The 21,269-nt window shown below is 34.8% G+C and overlaps 4 protein-coding genes across 4 annotated transcripts in view; all 4 read right to left on the reverse strand.

Moving 5' to 3' along the window:
• The window catches only part of LOC112296808 (olfactory receptor 6C3), a 107,180-nt gene that overhangs the window by 73,320 nt on the left and 12,591 nt on the right, over positions 1-21,269 (reverse strand). The gene's annotated exons all lie outside the window — the stretch shown is intronic.
• Positions 1-21,269, reverse strand: part of LOC128780561 (olfactory receptor 6C3-like) — a 100,755-nt gene that overhangs the window by 24,746 nt on the left and 54,740 nt on the right. The gene's annotated exons all lie outside the window — the stretch shown is intronic.
• LOC128780567 (olfactory receptor 6C65-like) lies at positions 2,693-4,411 on the reverse strand. Its single transcript, XM_053921399.1, has 2 exons — positions 4,346-4,411; positions 2,693-3,647 (listed from the first exon to the last, which is right to left on the reverse strand). The coding sequence occupies exon 2, from the start codon at positions 3,620-3,622 to the stop codon at positions 2,693-2,695; it is 930 nt and encodes a 309-aa protein (XP_053777374.1). The 5' UTR covers positions 3,623-3,647; positions 4,346-4,411.
• LOC128780564 (olfactory receptor 6C75-like) lies at positions 15,699-16,666 on the reverse strand. Its single transcript, XM_053921396.1, has one exon. It carries the CDS (start codon positions 16,664-16,666, stop codon positions 15,728-15,730), a length of 939 nt encoding a protein of 312 aa, XP_053777371.1. The 3' UTR covers positions 15,699-15,727.

Below are 21,269 nucleotides of genomic sequence, written 5' to 3' on the forward strand. Positions count from 1 at the left end.
TCATCAGTCTGGCTAAAAATTTATCAAATTTATGGTATTCTTAAGTGGCCAGATTTGGTTTAATTGATATTTTAAAATGTATTTTTCTGACTTTTATTTCATTAATTTCCCCATTAGTCTTTATTATTCCCTTTCACATTTTGTGTGACACTGGACAGAATAAATACCCTGTTGTTGTTTGGTGCAATATTCTGAAAATGTCAATTAGATCAATTTGGTTCATTCTGTTGTTGAAGTCTTCCATATCCTTACTTGCTATTTTTATAATTTTTTCTATAAGCTATTGAGTGTATTGACACATCTGACTATAGTTGTGCATTTGCATGCCGAGCTGAACTACATAGTGTTAAATTCAACTACATTTGTCAAATTGTGGTTGGTTTTGGATATGCAATTGTTAAAAATCAATGAAATAATTCTGTAGAAATCTATTGGATATATAAAATTTATAATGAATTTTATTGTATATTTTATTTGTAAATTATATTTTGAATTTTATAGAATATGTATGTATATCTTTCATAACTGGTTGGTACGCACTTACTAGCTCACTATTTCTCTCTGCCCATATGCACTGAAGGACCTGGACTTTACTGAGCACTAAATTGCTTGAGTCATGTCTTCATCAATAGATGCACAGCAAGCATTTGGATTTACATAGATTCTCCCAAGCAACAACTGAAAAATGAAAAGCCTTATAAAGCAAAGAGAGAAAATAATAAAAATTCTGTTATAGCCAGAAAAGTCACATGTAAAAGAGAGTCTATTTTGCTTCTCAACTCTCACTGAAGTTGAGCAAATCAAGTTGAGCAAAATCCTTTTTGCAAGCAGATGTAGTAAATGATTTTGCTAAGATAGAAAAATGTAAATATCATGTGGGTGTTTTAGATATTAATACTCTGCAATAGTTTGTTAATTTTTACCTGCTTTTGATTAAGTATGACCCTGTTTCTATTAGCACTTGTTAGAAGAAGCCATTTTTAATGGTAAAAAAAGAGAATCCAAGCACTGAGAATTTAGATGAATATTAGGAAAAGTGTCCTGATGGTAAATTAAATGATCTTTTGTGTTCATGCATCACTTGTGAAAGAAGATGGGAAAGAGGCAGATGGATGAACATTAAATGAAGGTTTATTTTTAGAAGTATAGATCTATAATTAAGTACTTACAGAAAAAAATTGGGTAAAGGTTTGAACAGAGCAAACATAAGTAAAACCACAATCTCCAATGTTAACAAGAATTCTGGAAAAGATATATTTTTAAAAATACTGTAACCATACAGACACTGAAAAGCATTTTAGGGTATCATCAATATACCAGAAAATGGAAGAACTATCTGGGAGATAGAGAGCATAATGTTTTAATTGCCAAAAGTGTCAAAAGGGAGGATATTGGGTCTTAGGAAACCAAAGACATGCCAGGTTATTCCCAAGGGAAACCTTAGATGTGCTCTAGGCTCAGCATCAACAAATAAAAAGAAAGTAATAGGTTATGGACTGATAGGTTCATAATCATCAGGGTTGTTTATTAAAGATGCTTTGTGGTGAGAGCATTGGGGTCTTACAGAAATATCAATGCCATACATGTGGTAACATTGAAATTTTATCCAAAAAACATTAAAAAGATATGTTATAATATTAAAGGATGGAAGTGGCAATGAAGATATAACACCTATATCCCAAGTAGCATAAACATTCATAATGTAAAAACTAAAGGAAGGAGATACAAGGACAAATAGAACGACATTAGAAGTAGGAGACTTTTCCTCACGGAAAATCTCATTTTAATACTCTGTGCATATCCACTGGAATAAATAACTTTTCAGAATTCCTTGATGATAACTTTTATTTAGCTTTTGATTAGTGTCCGAAGGGAAAGTTCTTTGATGATTTTTAAAAATAAATTCTGGCATTCTTTGGAAATGGCCTTCTCATTTATGGAACATCAAATTACTCATGCTCAGAAAATTTTCAGGGCATGTAAATTTAAAAAGATAGTTGAAAATGGTGGAAAGAAGGGACTAGTCAAAAGACATGTATGAATGACCCATGGACATGGAGAACAGTGTGGAGATTGATGGTGGGAGCAGGGGGTAGGCTGGGGAGAGGAGGGCAAAGGGGCAAAAATTGGGACAATTGTAATAGAATAACAATTACAAATCTGAATAAAGATAGTTGAGCTAAGAGAGGTCAAAATGATATAAATGAAGAAAAAACTTGAAAGAAAAGGCAGTAGAGTACAGTAATGGATGGAGAGATATATTAATGTTTATTTTATGTAAGGCACAAGGTTCCATTTAAATAAAGTTCAGGCCTTAAATTTCTTTTTTTTTTTTCAGGGACCAACTATACACACTTTATTTTATTTTTTTCATTTTAGGTCATCTTTACAATTTTTTTTTTATTATTTATTGGTTTTGAGTTACAGTTGTCCCACCTTTTTCCCCATTCCTCACCCCTACTCCATCCCCCACTCCCACAGTCACCCCCTGCCTTTGTCCATGTCCATGAGCCCTCTATTCATGTTCCTTGACTTGCCCCTTCCCCTTCTTTCCCCACTTAGCCCTCTCCCCCCTTCCCTCTGGTTGTTCTGTATTTCCAAGTCTCTCGTTCTATTTTGCTCATTTGTTTTTTGGTTGATTAGGTTCCTCTTATAGGTGAGATCATACGGTACTTGTCTTTATGATAAAAATTTATTTGAGAAGCATTTTTTTTACCAAATTCTTAAAGGACTGCTTTACCTGTTGGTTTCTCAAGGAGTAAATAAATGGATTTAGCATTGGGGCAACAGAAGTATTGAGCACAGCTATACCTTTGGTCAAAGCCACTCCCTCTTTTGCTGAAGTTTTGACGTACATGAAAATGCAACTTCCGTAAGAAATAGAGACCACAATCACGTGTGAGGAACAAGTGGAAAAGGCCTTTCTTCTTTGCTCAGCAGAAGGGATTCTCAGAATTGTTTTAAGGATGAATGCATAGGAAAGAATCACTAATGTTAAGGTTACCATAAGTGTGAATAGTGCCAGAAAAAATCCCATGAGCTCTAGGAATGCTGTGTCTGTGCAGGAGATCAGTAGCATAGGAGAAGAGTCACAGGTGAAGTGGTCAATGATGTTGGAGTCGCAGAAATCCAGCTGAAGTCCCATGATCACAGGTGGAAAAATAATGAGAAATCCAGCCAGCCAAGAACGGATCACGAGCTGGTTGCAGGTTCTGCTATTCATTATTACGGTGTAATGCAGTGGCTTACAGATAGCCACGTACCGATCGTAGGACATAGCAGTCAGAAGGAAAAATTCTGTTGAACCAAGGAGAATCAAGAAAAACACCTGGGCCATGCAGGAATTATAGGAAATGGTCATATCCCCTGTTACAATACTTACCAGGAATCTAGGAATGCAAACTGTTGTGAATAAGACTTCTAGGAAAGAGAAATTCCTAAGGAAAAAGTACATGGGGGTTTTGAGGTGCATATCCATCAGAGTAAGGGTGATAATCGTCATGTTTCCAGTTATACTCAGTATATATGTGAAGAGCAGAAATAGAAAAACTAAAACATTTAGCTGTGGGTCATCTGTTAATCCCAGAAGAATGAACTCTTTCACAGATGTTTGATTTTTCATTTCTTATTGCTGCCTTCTTCCACGTCTGTCAATGCATACAAGAAACAATGGTGTAGTGCGTGCATGATTACTTTTTCTTTAAAATCAACTCTGCTGGCTTAAGAAATACATAATGGAATGGGCCAATAAGTTAGCTGCCAAGTTCTACTGAATTATGAAAATATATGTGAGCCGGGATAAAAACAGTTATACATAACATCTACCTTGTATATCACTACTTATTTAATATTGAGTCACTTGATAGGTCTAATAAATGCATCTGTATTAGAAATATATACTTGTCAAATATGTTTTCTGTTCTTTAAAAAATTATTCATATGAATATGAAACAGGTATAAAATATAAAATAATATTTTATTTTTATTAGAATATTTTTACCAATGTCCACATGTTCTAATGATTCTCTGAATATAAAACATTTTGAAGTCTGTTTTTTTAGTTATTTGCCACAATTTTTTTCAGGATATTTCATGTCAGCACTGCCTATAGAGAGAATTAGTAACTTAACAAAGGAATCATTGCCTAAAAAACTAATACACCCATATATTTATATGTATATATTCCTAAACAAACAAACAGAATGTAAAGTTTTTCTTTTTGAATTAAATAATAATCTGTTGCTTTTTAGAAGGGATTCTAACAATCAAACTTAAGTGATCTAAGTTATAAACTGATTAGAAAATGGAAGAAATAAGTGAGGTGAGAAATGAAAAATATACTTACAATAATATAATCCCATGTGGTAGCAATTTGACTGCGGAAACCAAAGTACTCTGTTGCCTTTCTTTAGCTGTCAGTGTTTGATGCTACAAAATAAGCATCAAACACTGATAATTAAATTAAGGCAATAGAATATTTGAAGTCTATGAAGACTTCACAACTTGTTTCTGCCTTTGATTTTCTTATGTAATAACATACTTTTGTAGTGTGTAGGTAGAATTTGCTGGGATGACACGGGTTACATAGAGTGAGATGAGGCACGCAGGGGAATAAGTCCAGTACAAAATTCTTGAAGTAAGGAGGCCCAGGTAGAAAGATGACATATTCCCAGTTGTTGGTAGAAGGTGCTACATCCAGAGTGCAAGCAAAGTATTCAAGAGGTCCTGCAACTTGTCATCAAGGAAAGAGTTGGGGACATGGTGGCAAAAGCTCTATGGGTAGTCCCAAGTAGTCAATGTATATTAAGTCTCAAAGACTGAGATTAAGGTAGGTTTGCAACATTTTTCCTTGTGTAACTGTGTGGCCCTTGTACTAAGTCATTTAGGAGCAAAGCTAGAGTCTTGGAAATGGGCGAGGGAAGCAGAAAATAGAGCCCTGTCTTAAGTTTTGAACAGGTGACAGCTGAATCAGAGACTAAATTTTCTTGGAATGTGGGTAACACTCCCCCCAAAACTAAATACATAAAAGAAAAAGAAAGTGAGGAAGAAAAAGGAAAATGGGGGATTGTGAAAATAGCAGTGAAGTAGATAAACAAAGGTGAGAAAGTCTTGTATTTTTCTGGTTAAGTAAAGCTCTTTGTTCATAAGACAAGAGCTCAAAACCATGAGTGAAAAGCAAGAAATAACAGCTATGGAAAAGAGGTGAGCTGCATGGCATAGGAGTAAAAGTTTGTGAGAAAGAAAATGCTCAAAATGTAAAGAACTATCTCCAGTTGCACAATCCAAAGCCACACATTTAGTTATCTCCTGTTTTGTAAAATTTACATAAAAATAACATCCTAATCTTAGATGTTAGGAAAATCTTACTTGGCTCTCAGTAGCTTTAGTAAAAGGATGATGGGTTATAATTATTTTTTTACATTCTTTACCTTCCAGCAGGAAGACTTGGTTTTCTAACTATTGTTTCCAAAACGGACTGGTTTTATATTTTTTTTCCTAAAAATATTCCTAAAAATATTTTTCCTAAAAATAGTGACAGGGGACTCTTGCAGAAAAACAGAGGTAAAATGTCTCAGGAGAGGAATGGCACAGATCAGTGCCCTCCAGATTTTGTTGAATAATTTTAATTAGGTACCCTTGGGAAGTGGGTTTTTAAAAAACATTTAACATGAGAGATATACAATGCAAAGAACTGTGAAGATTTTAATTTCAGCAACTTAGACCACTGGGCCACTCCACCAAACCCCAAACCTCACAAAAATAACATACAGACACACCCACCCACACAAACTACAGACCAATATCTCAGATGAATGTAGATGCAGAAATCCTAAACTAAATACTAGCAAATGGAATACAACAATACATTAAAAATTACACATGATGATTGCGGGTCAGGGTTGTCAAGGAACATGTATAAAGGACACATGGACAAGGCCAAAGGGGGTAGGATTGGGAGGGGCTGGAATGGCTGGGGCAAGGGGCGAGTGGTGGGGTGAAAATAGAGTAAACTGTATTTGAACAAGAATTAAAAAAATAAATGCAATTGACTAAAAAATATTTATACATCATGATCAAATTCCAGGGGCACAAGAATGGCTCAAAATATACAAACAAATCAATATAACATATTATATTAACAAAATAAAAGATAAAAATCATACATTCTTATCAATACACACAGAAAAAAATTCGATAAGATACATCATCCATTTATGATTAAAACACTCAGTAACTTGGGTATAGAAGGAACACACCTCAACTTAGTGAGGCCCTATATGACAAACCCTAAGCTATCTTCAGTGTTGAAAAACTGAAAGGTTTTTCTCTAAGATAAGATACAAGACAAGGATGCCCACTCTTACACTCTTATCTAACATAGAACTGGAAGCCCTAGGCAGGGCAATCAGGCAAGAGAAAGAAATAAAAGTCATCCAAATTGGAAATGAAGAAGTAAAAGTGTCACTTTTTGCAGATGAAATGATTATTTTGATAGAAAACCCTACTGACTGCACCGAAATACTATTAGAAACAATAAAAAATACAGTAAATTTGAAGGATGCAGCAACGTACAAAAATCCACTACTTTTCTATATACTAACAATGTACCTTTAGAAAAAGATATGAAAAAAATTTTCTTCTGCAATTTCAACCCAAAGAATAAAATACCTAGGAATAAACTTAACAAAGGATATGAAGGACCTATATACTGAAAACTACAAAGCACTAGTAAAAGAGATTGAGATAGAAACCAGGAAATAGACAGACATTCCATGTTCATGGACTGGAAGAATCAATGTACTTATATTAGCCAAAGCAATATACATATTTAATACAATCCACATGAAATTCTCAAACTTATTTTTAAAAGAAATATAACAAAAAATCATCAGATTTGTATGGAACCACAAAAGACCTCAAAAAGCCAAAGCAATCTTGAGAAGAAAGAACAAAGCCAGAGGTATCACACTACCTCACTTCAAATTATACTACAGAGCTACAATAATCACAACAGCATGGTATTGGCAGAAAAACAGACACACAGACCAATGGAATAGAATTGAGAACCCAGAAATAAAACCACATGTTTATGGGCAAATAATTTTCAACAAAGGAACCAAAAACATACAATGGGAAAAAGCAAGCCTCTTCAATAAATGGTGCTGGAAAAATTGTGAAGCCACATGCAAAAGAATAAAAGTAGACTACCATTTGTCCCCATGTACAAAAATTAATTCTAATGAGATCAAAGACCTAAATATAAGATCTGAAACAGTAAATTACATAAAAGAAAACATTGGTATCTCTCATTATTTTTGTAATTTTCCTGGGAAGAAGCTTGATCCACCAATAAAATCACATGTATTTTATTTGAATAACTGTAAATAAATATGGGAAATTTTTTTCTAAGGAAAATCAAAGGGAAAAAAAGTCCCTGGAGAGAGAAATAGCTGAGGGATGCACACTGTACTTAAGCAGAACCATTTTAGTTAGATGGCCTTGGGCGACATTACTTGAGGTGGCTAAGAACAATTAAATATTAATGAAGGGACTCTATTTTAGCTCATGGATGTAGAAACACCATATGATCTTACTCATATGTGGTATCTGAAGAAGAAAATAAACTGATGAACAAATTAAAACCAGAGGCATGGAATCGACCTTCAGATGTCAGAGGGGAGTGAGTGGGGGGCACTGGAAGAGATTAGCCAAAGAGTGCATGTGCGTAAATGCATAGCCTGTGAACACAGACAACAATGTGGTGAAGACAAGGTGGGAGCATGTGGGGGGAGGTGGAGAGGCTGTGTGGAGGGAAGCAAAGGGGGGAAAACGGGGGTCATCTCTAATAGTGTAAACAAATAAAATGGCTAAAAATTTAAAAAGATGAAAAAGTGTCCACTTTTATTACAACATAAAACAACTGTTAAACTACAAAGTAAGCTTGTAAATGATTGAGCATTCAAGTAGATATTTTATTTATTTTTATTTATTTTTTATTGTTGTTCAATTTCAGTTGTCCCCATTTTCTCCCCCATTACTCTCCCCAGCCCCACTCACCCCCACCTCCCACATTCAATCCTTGTCCCCATTGTCTTTTCTGTGGGTCCTTTATACGTTTCCTTGATGACCCTTCCCCATCTTTTCCCCCTTATCCCCCTCTCCTCCCCTCCACCCCAGTTACTGTCAGTTTGTCCTTTATTTTTATATCTCCAGTTCTACTGTGCTCGCCTGTTTGTTTTGTTGATTTTCTAACTGATTACTGTATGCTAAGTATGGCTAGCAAGAGAGCATGTTGCCATTAGCAGTTACAAACAAAAGGTTTTTGAACTCTCTTCTGTCTGCTTTCTGTAGGAAGCCCACCAGGGGGAATCCTGAGCCAGCACTCTCCACGGTGTGATTTTAAGTGTGTTCCACATATAAGTTATGTCATACAGTGTTTCTCTTACTCTGGCTTATTTCACGTAGCATAAAACCCTCCAGATTCGTCCATGCTGTTGCAGGATTCCTTTTCTTTCTTTTTTTACTTTTTATGGCTGAATAAGATTCCATCAATCTTTGGTTGTTTCCACATCCTGGTTACTGTGAAAATGCTGCAGTGAACATGGGAGGGCAGTGATTGCTTCCGGATACTGATTTCATTTCCTTCAGATATATTTCCAGTAGTGCAATTGCTACATTATGTAATAGTTCCATTAAAAAATTTGAAAGGAACCCCCATACAGTTTTCCAGAGTGGCTGTGCTAATTCACATTCCCACCAACAGCGTACAAGGTTTTGTTCTTCTCCACCTCCTCAAACACTTGTCCTCATTGGTAATTTTGGTAACAGTGATTCTAACACATGTGAGGTGATGCCTCCTTGTGGTTTTGGTTTACATTATTCTTTTCTATGTTTTAAGACGTAATATTCAATTTAGCACCCATGAACCCTTTGGTCAGATGATTAGTGATTTTCAGCACCTTTTCATGTAACTGTTGGCCATTCACGACTTCTTTGAAAAAAATGTCCCTGTAGGTCCTTTACCTCATAATGTATCTTTATGATCATTTAATGACAATAGGATCAGTAGTGGTGGGTTCTTTTTCATTTCTGATTAATTTGTGTCTTCTTGTTTTCTTTTTTGTTTAACAAGACTGTAGATTTGTCAATATTAATAATTTTTTCCTTTGACTTAAGGGTGTTAGTTATATTAATTTTTATTTTCTGTTTCCTGTATTGTTTCTTTCTGCCTTAAATGGCTCTTCTCTATAGTTTCTAAGTATATATAATTTGTCTGAAATTAATATTGCTACTCTAGCTTTCTTTTGGCTAGTGTTAGCAGGATATATCCTTTCCTTTCCCTTGCTTTTAGCCTAAGAGAATCTTTATATTTAAATTCAGCTTCTTCCATTCCATACTGATTTTTGTTTTCTTAATTTTCTGTGTCAATCTGTCTTTTAATTTGTGTAGTTATTTAATTCAGAGTTAAAATAATCGTTGAGATAGCTGAGCTCATATCTATTGTTTGTTGATATTTATTAATTTATTCTTTGCCCCTTTTTCTGTTTTTACTTGAAAATTTATATAATTCTATTTTATTTCCCCTATTAGTGTATAAATTATAGTCTTTAAAAATTTTTAATTATTGCTCTAGAGTTTATAGTATTTATTTTTATACTAGTCTATGTCAACCTTCAAATAACACTATATATTTTCCTGTATTGGGTGGTACCTTAGAGCACTCTCCAGAGTATGAGACTGACGTGCTGCCCAGTGCACTGAGAGGCAACTTCCTTAGAGTAGTCTCAGTTACTGCATCCCATCCTTGTGACACTGACATCATTCATTTCATATATCAATATCTTCTACCCAATACAGTGATATTAATGATTTGAACAAACATTTAACTTTTAGTTAATTAAGATAAAAATGATTTTATTTTAATCTCAGTTTTTTCTTCTTCAATGTTCCTCCTTTCTTATGGGGTTTGGACATATTTTTTGCAGGTCAAGTCTGCTGGTGCTGAATTCACTGTTTCTCTTTGTCTGATAAAGTCCTTTTACTCCACTTTTGAAAGATAATTTAACTGGATATATGTAGCTTAGTGGTTTTTCTCTTTGAACACTTTAGATATTGCATTCTTGTTTCCTCTTGCTTGCATATTTTCTGATTAAAAGTATGTTGTAATTTTAACCTTGCTTCTCTCGGGAAAGCTGTATTTTCCTCCCTCTGCTTTATTTGTTGCTTTTCTTTCTTTTTTTATGTGTTTTGAATATGGTATAGTTTTTTTTCTTTTTGCTATTTATCCCTCTTGGTGTTCTCTAATTTCTTGTATCTGGTTTTTTTTTTTTTTGGTTTCAGTCATTAATTTTAGAAAATTCTACAGCCATTATTTCTTCAAATACACATACTTCCTTTTCACTCTTATCTCTCTGTTCTGTTTCTGGCATTCCAATTATTGTTATTTTATACAGTTTGGAATTGTCCCATAATCTTTAGGTGCAGTGCTCTGTTGCTACTTCATTCTTTTTTCCCTTCCCATTTGTTTGATAAGTTCGTACTGAGCTATCTTCAAGATCACTGGTTATTTCCTCTGCCATGTCCAATATATTTCTATACTAATGTGCCTATCAAAGGCATTCTTGTTTAATTGAACTTATAGGGGTGGAATTTGTTCACCAGATCATACAGGTTGCAAGTGTACAATCCAAAACATCATCATCTGCACCCTGGATGGTGCTCACATAGCCCCAAGCAAAGTCTTTTTTCTTCCCCATTTCACTCCCTCACTTTGTTCACCTCCACCTACTCCTCATCTCCCTTTCCCTCTGGATATTACACTGTGTCTATGTGTGTCATGTATATATATTTGTTTAATCCCTTCCCCTTGTTCCTTCCATGTTCCCAACCCTTCTCGCCTTTGACAGGCGTCAGTCTGTTTCATGTGTGCATGCCTTTTTCCCCCTATTTTGTTTGTAAGTTATGTTCATTAGATTCCACAGATAGGTGAGATCATATGGCATTTGTCTTTCTCTTACTGGCTTATTTTATTTGGCATAATAACCTCTAGGTCCATCAGTGGTGTTGCAAAACATAAGTTTTCCCCTTTTTATGGCCACATAGTATTCCATTATGTAAATGTGCCACAGCTATTGTATCCACTCATCTACTGATGGGCACTTGGGCTGTTTCCAGATCTTGGCTATTGTAAATAATGTTACAGTGAACATAAGGGTGCATATATTCTTTCAAATTAGTGTTTCCAGTTTCTTTGGACATAATCCCAGGAGTGGAATCACAGGGTCAAAATGCATTTCCGTCTTTAATTTTTTGAGGAGACTCCACAATGGCCTCTTAGCAGGACAGGCAGTGTGTCAGTCTAATGATCAAAGTCATTCTTTTTTTTTTTTTTTAGTTGGTGTTTTTGATTTCTAGCATTTCCTTTCAATTTTTCTTATAGTTTCCATTTCTCTAATTATACTAGTCATCTATTATTGCATGCTGTTAACTTTAAAAAATTTGGGGGTGATATTGGTTAATACAATTTTATAGGTTTCAAATGTAGAATTCTGTGATACATCATCTATATATTGCACTGTGTGTCCACCACCCAAAGTCAAATCTCCGTCACCATGTATTTGACTCCCTTTGCCCTTTACTACTCTCCAACCCTCCTCCCTCTTGTTACCACCATACTGTGTCTGTGGCTGAGGTTTTGTTCATTTTTTTTGTTTGTTTGTTCATTTGTTGCTTTCAGTTTTATATCCTGTGTATGAGTGGAACCATATGGCTCTTGACATTTTCTGTCTGACTTATTTAGCTTAACATGTTGTCAAGATCCACCCATGTTAACACATATGGCAGTTAACATTCTATATTACATATAGTTCAGTTCAATTCCCTCTTAGATATTGCTAACATTTGTGTTACACCTGGCTCTGGTTCTAGTGCTTGCTTCATCTCTTCAGATGACGACTCATTGTTGTCGTTATTTTGTTTTTGCCTTTTGTCATTCCTTATAATGTTTTTGTTGAAAGCAGGACAAGTATTATGCACTAGATAATAGAAACTGGTGCAGCCACTGTGAAAACAGTGTGGAATTTCCTCAAAAACTAAAAATGGATCTGCCTTTTGGCCCGGCAATTCCACTGCTGGGATCATACCCTAAGAGCCCTGAAACACCAATCCAAAAGAACCTATGTACCCCAATGTTCATGACAGCACAATTTACAATAGCCAAGTGCTGGAAACAGCCTCAGTGCCCATCAGTAAATGAGTGGATCAAAAAACTGTGGTACATTTGCACAATGCAATGCCACACAGCAGAAAGAGAGAAGGAGCCTCTACTCTTCACAACAGCATGGATGGAACTGGAGAGCATTATGCCAAGTGAAAGAAGCCAGGTGGTGAAAGACAAATACTGTATGATCTCACCTGTAAGTGGAACCTAATCAACAAAACAAACAAGCAAGCAAAATATAACCAAAGACATAGAAATAAAGAACAAATTGACAGTAACCAGAGGGGTGGAGGAAGGGATATTGGGGGGAGAACAAGGGGAAGGGTCATCAAGGAACATGTGTAAAGGACATATGGATAAAGCCAAAGGGAGGTAGGACTGAGGGTGGGAGGTAGGGAAGAGTTAGGTTATGGGGGGCAGTGGAGGTGGGGAAATGGAGACAACTGCACTTGAGCAATAATAAAAAGGGGAAATAAATAAATAAATAAAATCTTTAAAATTAAAGTTAGAAAAGAAAACAAATGAACCATTCCGAGGGGAATGTTGATAGTGGGGGAGGTTGTGCACATTGTAGGGGGGCAGGGAGTATGAAGGAATCTCTGTTTCTTTGCCTCAATTTTTCTGGGAACTTGAAGCTACTTTAAAAATAAAGTCCTATTTTTCAAAATTATTAAAAAGTATTAGATCACTCAAATATATAGTCAATGAATTTCTTTTCTTTTTTAATAACCTTTATTACACATGTTCCATTACCACTTAGTCTCCTCCTATGCGTTTTAGTAATCTCTTTAGTAAAATATGAAAGGAGGATTTTTAAAATTTCATTTTTATTGTATTTTTTCCATTACCATTTATACCTCTTATAGCTTCTTCTACTTCCACCCACCCTCCTCCACCTCCACAATCAACAACCAAATATGCTAAAAAAGCTATTCACATAGTTCCTAACTAATGCATATTTTTGAACAGTAATTTTTTTCATGAGGAGCGTTCCTTAATAGTAATTTTTCCCACACAGGGGGATTATCATTTGGCTGTCCAATTCAAATTATTAATATTCCTTCAAAAAATGTGGTTTACATTTTATAGGAATACATGTAAGGAGACTGTCTTAGAAAATGGTACAAGCGTTTTCTTACATAGAGGGATTTGAGATTTAAGTTCAGGAAATCTGGCTGAGACCAAGGCAGAAATGTGATGGACAGTACGAAGTAACTGGTGTCTTCCTTTCTTATTCCAATTATCTATTGACTTTGTTCATTTTCCTTTGGAATAATTTTACATTCAGACAAAAGCTAAGGATTTCCAAAATTCTCTGATTGCTTGATTGCTACTGAGATTTTATGATCAATAACTCTTCATGATTATAACTTTTCCTTCAGCCAATCATCACAAGTTACTGAAATGAGACCAAGGTACTCAATTGTCCACAAATGATTGTTATCCAGTTGAGAGCATTCTGTAATATCCAGGATTCGAGGAAGTCCCCATGGTAATATGAGTTAATGATGCTCAAACTTACAATAATATTAAAAACCTTTATTCTAAATAATCATTTAACTTTATGTTTGCCCAAATCAACTTTAAAGATGATTATTTACCAATGAAAAGAAATGACTTTATGTCTTCTACAATCACAGTATAATGTGGCAGTAATTGCCATGTCATTAAAAGAAGGTTATAGAACAAATATATTTTGTGCAATCGTTACATACTTGTAATTTTCCCTGTTGTCAAAGGAAAACTATTTTTGAAATTTTACCATGTGACATTAAATATTGTATGCTTTTTGAAACCCTCTCAAAACATGACCTCCAAAATACTCATATATCTGATATGTTTCTCACCAAACCTCACATTTGCAAACAATTGTTTCACAACACTTTAACATAGTATTTCACTTTAAAGCATAATAATATTCCTTTTGGCAAGTTCTATAGTAGTTTTCATATGTGTACACAAATGGACTTAGAATATGAGAATTAACTACTTTAAATACATTTCTATTGATCAACAAGATCGACTTTCTCTTACCCTCTTATTTTCCTCTTTCTCTCCTGTCTACCTACATACCCACTTATCACACGTATCAAACATGTAGTGTACCTTCATTTAGTTAACATTTGCATGTTGCTCTCCCACACTCTTGATTTTCACTTTGCATTTGTATACTTGCTATAATCTTACAAAAGCAAACATGTACTGTTTCATTTATTTATGAAAAACTCCAATAAATAATTCATAATGAAATAAAATTGTTTGTAACTTTTCATTTTGTGGTAGTATTACCTTATATTTGAAAAAAATGTAACCCATTCCTTGAAAGTACAATGGTAAGAAAGAGGTGAATGCTTAAGGGCTCACTTGTCTATGAGCAATAAGAGAAAGAATTTCTACTGTGGGTTGGGAAATATGTAGAGCTCTTCACATTAAGCTATATATCAGAAGAACAATCTGAAAGTCAAAAAAGTCAAAATACAGTTACCCTCTGTCTAGTTAGAATTCTACCTACTGTGCCAAGACAACCATTTTTTTTTTTTTAATTCATTAGAGTTGAGGGACTCATTAACTACAGGAACTAGACTTGAACTTCAGTGAGGGAGGCAGAACCATCTGTGAAAGGGACAGTGGAAATATAAAGACAGTGTTGTAGCTTTGCTAATAAAGGATAACTAAGGCAAAAGTAATTTACATATTATCATTTCTAGGATAATCCCTGGAATGAATGTCTCACACCATTTCAGGTCCTGAGTTTGTTGTTTATTCATGTCAGTAAAAGGAGCATTTTTTTTGTATCAGCTGAAAAAGTCTGAATACAAAGTGAATTTTATCAAAGTAACTTAATTTGCCTTTGTAGACCATAGTTTATCTTCTCAATCATGATGGGCAGATATGGGGAAATCTGTGGTTAAAAATATCTATTATCTTAGGGAATATTAGCAAAGAAAAATAAGGTAAATTTTGTATTCTCTATTGCACTGAAACTTTGCAATTTTTATAAAGGAAAACCAAAACAAAAATCAATATAACCTCAATTCTTGTTTTGATACCACATTTAATTTTTTTTTAGTTTTTCTAATGTTTTAACTACATTGTATTAATGAATGCAAGTAGACATTTTAATAATTTTAAAAATTATGTAAAATGGTTTTTGTGATACAGAAGAATGCATTTGAGAGATTTCTATCAATATTTATTTCACATACATTTTATATTTATATGAGGTTTTTAGTGTCTTTATACAATATTATGTTTTGAATTAATTCATAATCTACTGTGATATGAGAGGTTATTTACTTACCTGATATTTAGTTACACAGGTTATGAATTTACCATCATCTATTATAACTTTAAACACTTAGGACCCATAGAAAAACAGGCATTGGCTGGATATAAACATATCTGATGGAAAGGCAGAAGTGAGGTGTTTAAATAATTTATCTGGAGAACAACAGAAAGTTTCTATTCAGCTGTGCCTTCAGCAGTACACATTTCACATAATCACTTTCATTTATTTGAAAAAAAGACCATTCTCCGGACCATGTTCTTGAAGGCTTGCTTCACTTGCTTATTTCTTAGTGTGTATATGAAAGGATTCAAGAGAGGAGCCACTGAGGTATTGAGCACGGCTACTCCTTTGCTTAAAGTCACCCTCTCCCTTGCAGAAGGCTTTATGTACATGAAAATGCAGCTACCATAAGTGAGGGAGACAACTATCACATGGGAGGAACAAGTGGAAAAAGCTTTTCTTCTTTGACCCATGGAAGGAATTCTCAGAATTGTCCGGATAATAAGTGTGTAGGAAAAAGTAACTAGTGTTAAGGAGACCATGATGGTTACAATGCCTAAAACAAATGCCATGAGTTCTAGAAAGTGAGTGTTTGTGCAAGAAAGCTGCAGAACTGGAGAAGAGTCACAGAGAAAATGATCAATTATATTGGAGGCACAGAAATCCAACTGCAGTAGCAGAATTATTGGTGGACAGATGATCAGCAACCCTGTAAACCAGGAGCTAAAGACGAAAAGGGTGCAGACCCTGCTGCTCATGATGGCGGTGTAATGCAGAGGCTTGCAGATGGCCAGGTAGCGGTCGTAGGACATGGCGGCCAGAAAGTAAAATTCTGTCACCCCAAACAAAATGAAAAAGAAAAGCTGAGCCACACAGCCATTATAGGAAATGGTTCTGTCTCCTGTCCCAATAGTGACAAGGAATCTGGGAATGCAGACTGACGTGAGCAATATTTCTAGGACTGAGAAATTTCGAAGGAAGAAATACATTGGAGTCTGTAGATGCGGATCTGAAAGGGTGAGGACGATAATGATGAGGTTCCCGTTCACACTTAGCATGGAGTTAATGAGAAGAAATGTGAAAAGTACAACCTGCCACTTTGGGTCGTTAGTCAATCCAAGAAGAATAAACTCTGTTACTTCTGTGGAATTTCTCATGATTTTCCTTTATTTTCAATGATGTACTGTGTTTTAGCTGTAAAATAGGTGAAGAAATAAGAAAGCTGTACACCAACAAACACACACATGTACACATACTTTTCATTTTTATTTATTTTCTTTTTTCCCTTTTCATTTATATTTTATTGATTATGCTACTACTGTTGTCCTGGTTTTCCCCCCTTTGCCCTTCTCCACCCAGTGCTCTTTATTCCCTGAGACAAAACCCACTATTGTTAATGGGTCATGTATGTAAGTTCTTTGGCTACTCCATTTCCTATACTGTACATTCTATCCCCACAGCTATTCTGTAAGTACCTATTTGTGCTTCTTAACCCCCTCACCACTTCACCCGTTCTCCCCCTTCCCCTCCTATCTGGCAACCTTCTGGTCACTAACTTCTTTTCTATTTCTTTTGAGAGACCCCCTTTGCTTTTTTTAAAAAAGATTTTATATCTTTATAGGGAGAGGTGAAGGGAGGGAGAAAGGGAGAGAAACATCCATGTGTGGTTGCCTCTCCTGCACCCCCTACTGGGGATCTGGTCTGCAACCCAGGCATTAGCCCTGAGTAGGATTTGAACTGGCGACACTTAGGTTGTCAGGCTGGCACCCAATCCACTGAGTCACACTACTTTTTAAAAAAATCAGTGCTGCCCTGACTGGTGTGGCTCAGTTGGTTGGGCATAGTTCCACTAACTGAGAGTCGAGGGCTCCATTCTGGTCAGGGCAGTAGCGTGGGTTGTGGTCTACTCCCAGTCCAGGTGAGTATAAGAGGTAGCCAATTGATGTTTCTCTCGCACATCCTTATTTCTTTTCCTCTCTTTCTCTCTCCCTTCACTTTCTCTAAAAAGACATAAATTAAAAAAAATCATTGCTGCCTTTTTCTTTTAGAGAAAGATGACTGTGTAGTATATAGAAACAAAATATTTTTTAAAATTCTGTTTTGTGTTATGGCATATATTAAGTCATTATTCCTATAGTTTCTTTATTCTATTGTCACATATTTCTGTATAAATATCTATTCTCTGAACATTTTGATATATTCCTTAAAATAAAGAAACAAAAGGGGTTATTACCCTTCTCAAATAAAACTCTGAGAGCATTTCCAGCATACCACAATAGTCTTTGTAGATATGTATGTTTTGTTGCTCTCTATGTACTTTTTCAATTTTGCTATTTTGAATAAGCATTCCTTCTTTTTCTCTATTCGACCTTTTACAGTCTGCGAAGACAACAGAGTTGCCCATCTGGTACAGTAATGTGTTCCTGATATAGTGTACAGAGGGATTTAATTAATGGGAGGGTACCCAATCTAATTCCAATATCTGCAAGGTATTCTAATTTTAATTAAAAGTCTGTTTTAATGGCTTTTTATAAGATTGTACATATATTCTTGAGTGTATTTTTATTCAGTGCTTACTTATCATGAGTCTGCTCCTGATACTAAAGCAGAAGTTTTACTTAAGTCCTAATTTTATTTTTGTAAACTGCAAGTGTTCTTTCTTATTTCTAAAATGATATATCACTCTCCCACAATATTGCCTATGCTTTTCTTGAGGAATGGTAAAAGGAAATGGTTCAACATTAAAGTTAAGTTTGGGGGAGGCAAATACTATTGCTTTTTCTTTTTCTTTTCCATTTGTGGCTTATTAAAAATAATTAAAGATAATTATTTTTTAAAAACAGGAGAAAGACAAATTTTAAAATGTTTGCGTGGAATATTCACATATACATGATACCATGAAAATTCCCAAGACAGAGAAGCAACAATAGGTATATATAACTTTTTTGGATAAAGGAGAAGGGAGGTAGAAGATGGGGTATTCAATTTCAGGAGTGAGAATGGGTGATTTCCAGGTAGTTGGGGAGGGTGGAATACATATGATAATTCTTGATGTAATGCAAGATTCGCTTAATTGTGTTTCCTGTTTTAAATTCTTATTTTCCACCAAAGTTTTAGATGAATTGTCATCTAAGATCATTTTAAAAATTACTCAAGTTTTCAGATATCCTGCCTGTCTGCAATGTCTTATTTGTTTTCTATATTCTTCAGAGGTTTCAGAGCTTTCAAAAAGAACAATATTTTCTCAGGATTAGCCAATTAATAATATGTTAATGAACTTACTAATCATTTGTATCTACACAGTTTATGGAGGGGTATATTTCTACACTCAATCATTCGTTGTGTTTGTGGTCCTAAGATGTGCACTGTTTCTATCTTTTCCCTTTGTATGATGGGTGCTAGCCTTTACTGTCTGCGAAATTCACATTGTGAATAAGTAAGACATAAAATATATCTTCTTCCTGTTAAACACACCAATTAAAATGTTTGGAATCTTGTATAAAAATGACTCTTACATGGGATATAAAACAAACTCATAGACACAGACAACAGTATGGTTGTAACCAGAGAAGGAAGGGAGTTGGGGAGGATAGTAAAGGGGCCCAATATATGGTGATGGAAGATGATTTGACTTTGGGTGGTGGGCACAAAATGCAATATACAGGTCATGTATCATAGAAATATACACTTGAAAGCATACGATCTTATGAACCAATGTCATTTCCAAATAAATTTAATAAAAATGATTTCATGGTATCTTGAATTTATTATTTTAAAATGGTATTAGAGATATCTAGATAAGAGCACAAAATTCATGTAGTGTTATCAATCACAAAGTATGTCACAATGAACAACAATGTCCTGTGAAACAAATAAATTATAGTAGTTTTAAATTGACTAATTTTCTGTAGCTCATAAAAATTATGTGGTTGAGTTTGATTTATATTTATTGTTGCACATATTTGAGGTTACTTGTATAAAACATAAATATACTCTTCTAAAGCAAAAATATATTCCTGAAAGACAGTATCAAAGATGTACTTACGTTTTTGGTAAATATGACTGGTTTGTGCCAATACCATTAAAAATGGTTTCTTTGATTTATTTAAGTATAAGTGCTTTGGGATTTCTCAAAAGGCTTTGCCGTGCTTCTGCTCTGTCATTTTATGTTTGTAATCAGATATCCAAAATATTGATAATAAAAATAATTCCAAGAGTTCTCCAAGAATGTTAACAGAAAAGGGCATACATAAACCCATTTCTATATGTAAATCCAAATTTCTCTCAGGACCTGGGCTGCCAGAATATCCTACCTATGCAACTTCAGGACATATAGTGTGAAATAAGCTATAGTTAAAATGAGAGCATATGTCACATCTTTCCAAGCTTGGTGGGCAAGATGGTGTGATCTTTTGTGTGGAAATAATGTTTTCCAGGCTAACCATAATTTCATCTGCTTCTTTTACAATGGACTCAGGGGGATCAGCTGATGAATAAACAAAAGCCACTACAGAGCTGGGGATCTCAAGACACCCAGTGTTAAACAATAGTCCAGATTAGTATGCCATTTAGAATAGAATGTATAAGAGGTAGTGGCCTCAGTTCAGAGCAAAACAATGTATAGAATGATTTGCATTTGTATAATAACCAGTAATTTCACAAGCAGAAACTTAAAAGCAAACTGACAGTAAGCAGAAGGGAGGGGGGAGTGGGATCATGGGGGAAAGAAGGGGAAGGGTCAAGTCAAGGAACATGTATAAAGGACCCATGGAGATAGCCAATGGGGTGGGGGAGGAAGAGGTGTGGGAGGTGGGGGTGGGTAGGGCAGGGGAGAGTAATGGGGGAAATGGGGACAACTGTAATTGAACAACAATAAAAATAACTAAAATTTAAAAAGAAACTTAGTAACAGAAAGAAACATTAGCACTTTTTAAATGACAAAACATAATCATAAATGAGGGTTTTCTCTAATCTTAGGGAAAATATTAAGAATTCATTGCGATGTTTTAGCCTGGGGCTGAGGTTTCCATGATTCTGTACCATCAGAGGTGGTGGGCTGGTCTTTACTGTTTTATGTCCTTCTCCTGAATGATGACATAGAAAACCTGTTGGTGAACAGAATCACTACCATTTATTCCTTCAACAATTGCTTGTTGGATCCTTTATGTGTGGCCTTCAGGCTTAGTTTCTGAGAATGTAGAGATGATAAAGACAGCTTTTTGCATAATTTTTAATTGTTACAGAAAAGTGTGAGAACTCTACTTTTGAAATCTCAGATTCCTTTTCTCATGTGTAATACAAGTAGTATTCTCCTTCTGCATCATCTTACTACTCACTGCTTTGACCTGAGAAGACGTTTGTGATATCCCATTTACATTCACTATTTGAGACATATTTAATTTTTATTTAATCCACGAGTTTCATAAAACATTTTGTTGCATAAGATGATTTCAATTAAATAGAAATTGTGATTGTTTAATGATCTTAGATGCTAGACACTCTCTGAACAAAGATTTTTAAGATTATTTTTACTGTTTCTTTGGGAGACAAATGAAGTTAATCAACATATATTGTTAGGCAATACATTATACATACTGAGGTAGAGACTTTTGAAGCATAATAGCTGTTTAAACTCTAAGTAAACTGTTTTATTGATGGTGAGTGTGAAGAACTTGAATAGTGTGCCATCAGCATGATGTTGAATTGCAAATCTCAAACATTGTCATAATAGTGTTTATATGATGTTCACCTGTAGACCTT

This window comes from Desmodus rotundus, chromosome 3 (genome assembly GCF_022682495.2).
Source record: "Desmodus rotundus isolate HL8 chromosome 3, HLdesRot8A.1, whole genome shotgun sequence".
NCBI classification, from domain to species: domain Eukaryota; kingdom Metazoa; phylum Chordata; class Mammalia; order Chiroptera; family Phyllostomidae; genus Desmodus; species Desmodus rotundus.

Bases quoted from the DNA above. Each gene is read 5' to 3' on its own strand.
- LOC128780567 (XM_053921399.1), bottom strand. From the start codon at position 3,622: ATGAAAAATCAAACATCTGTGAAAGAGTTCATTCTTCTGGGATTAACA.
- LOC128780564 (XM_053921396.1), bottom strand. From the start codon at position 16,666: ATGAGAAATTCCACAGAAGTAACAGAGTTTATTCTTCTTGGATTGACT.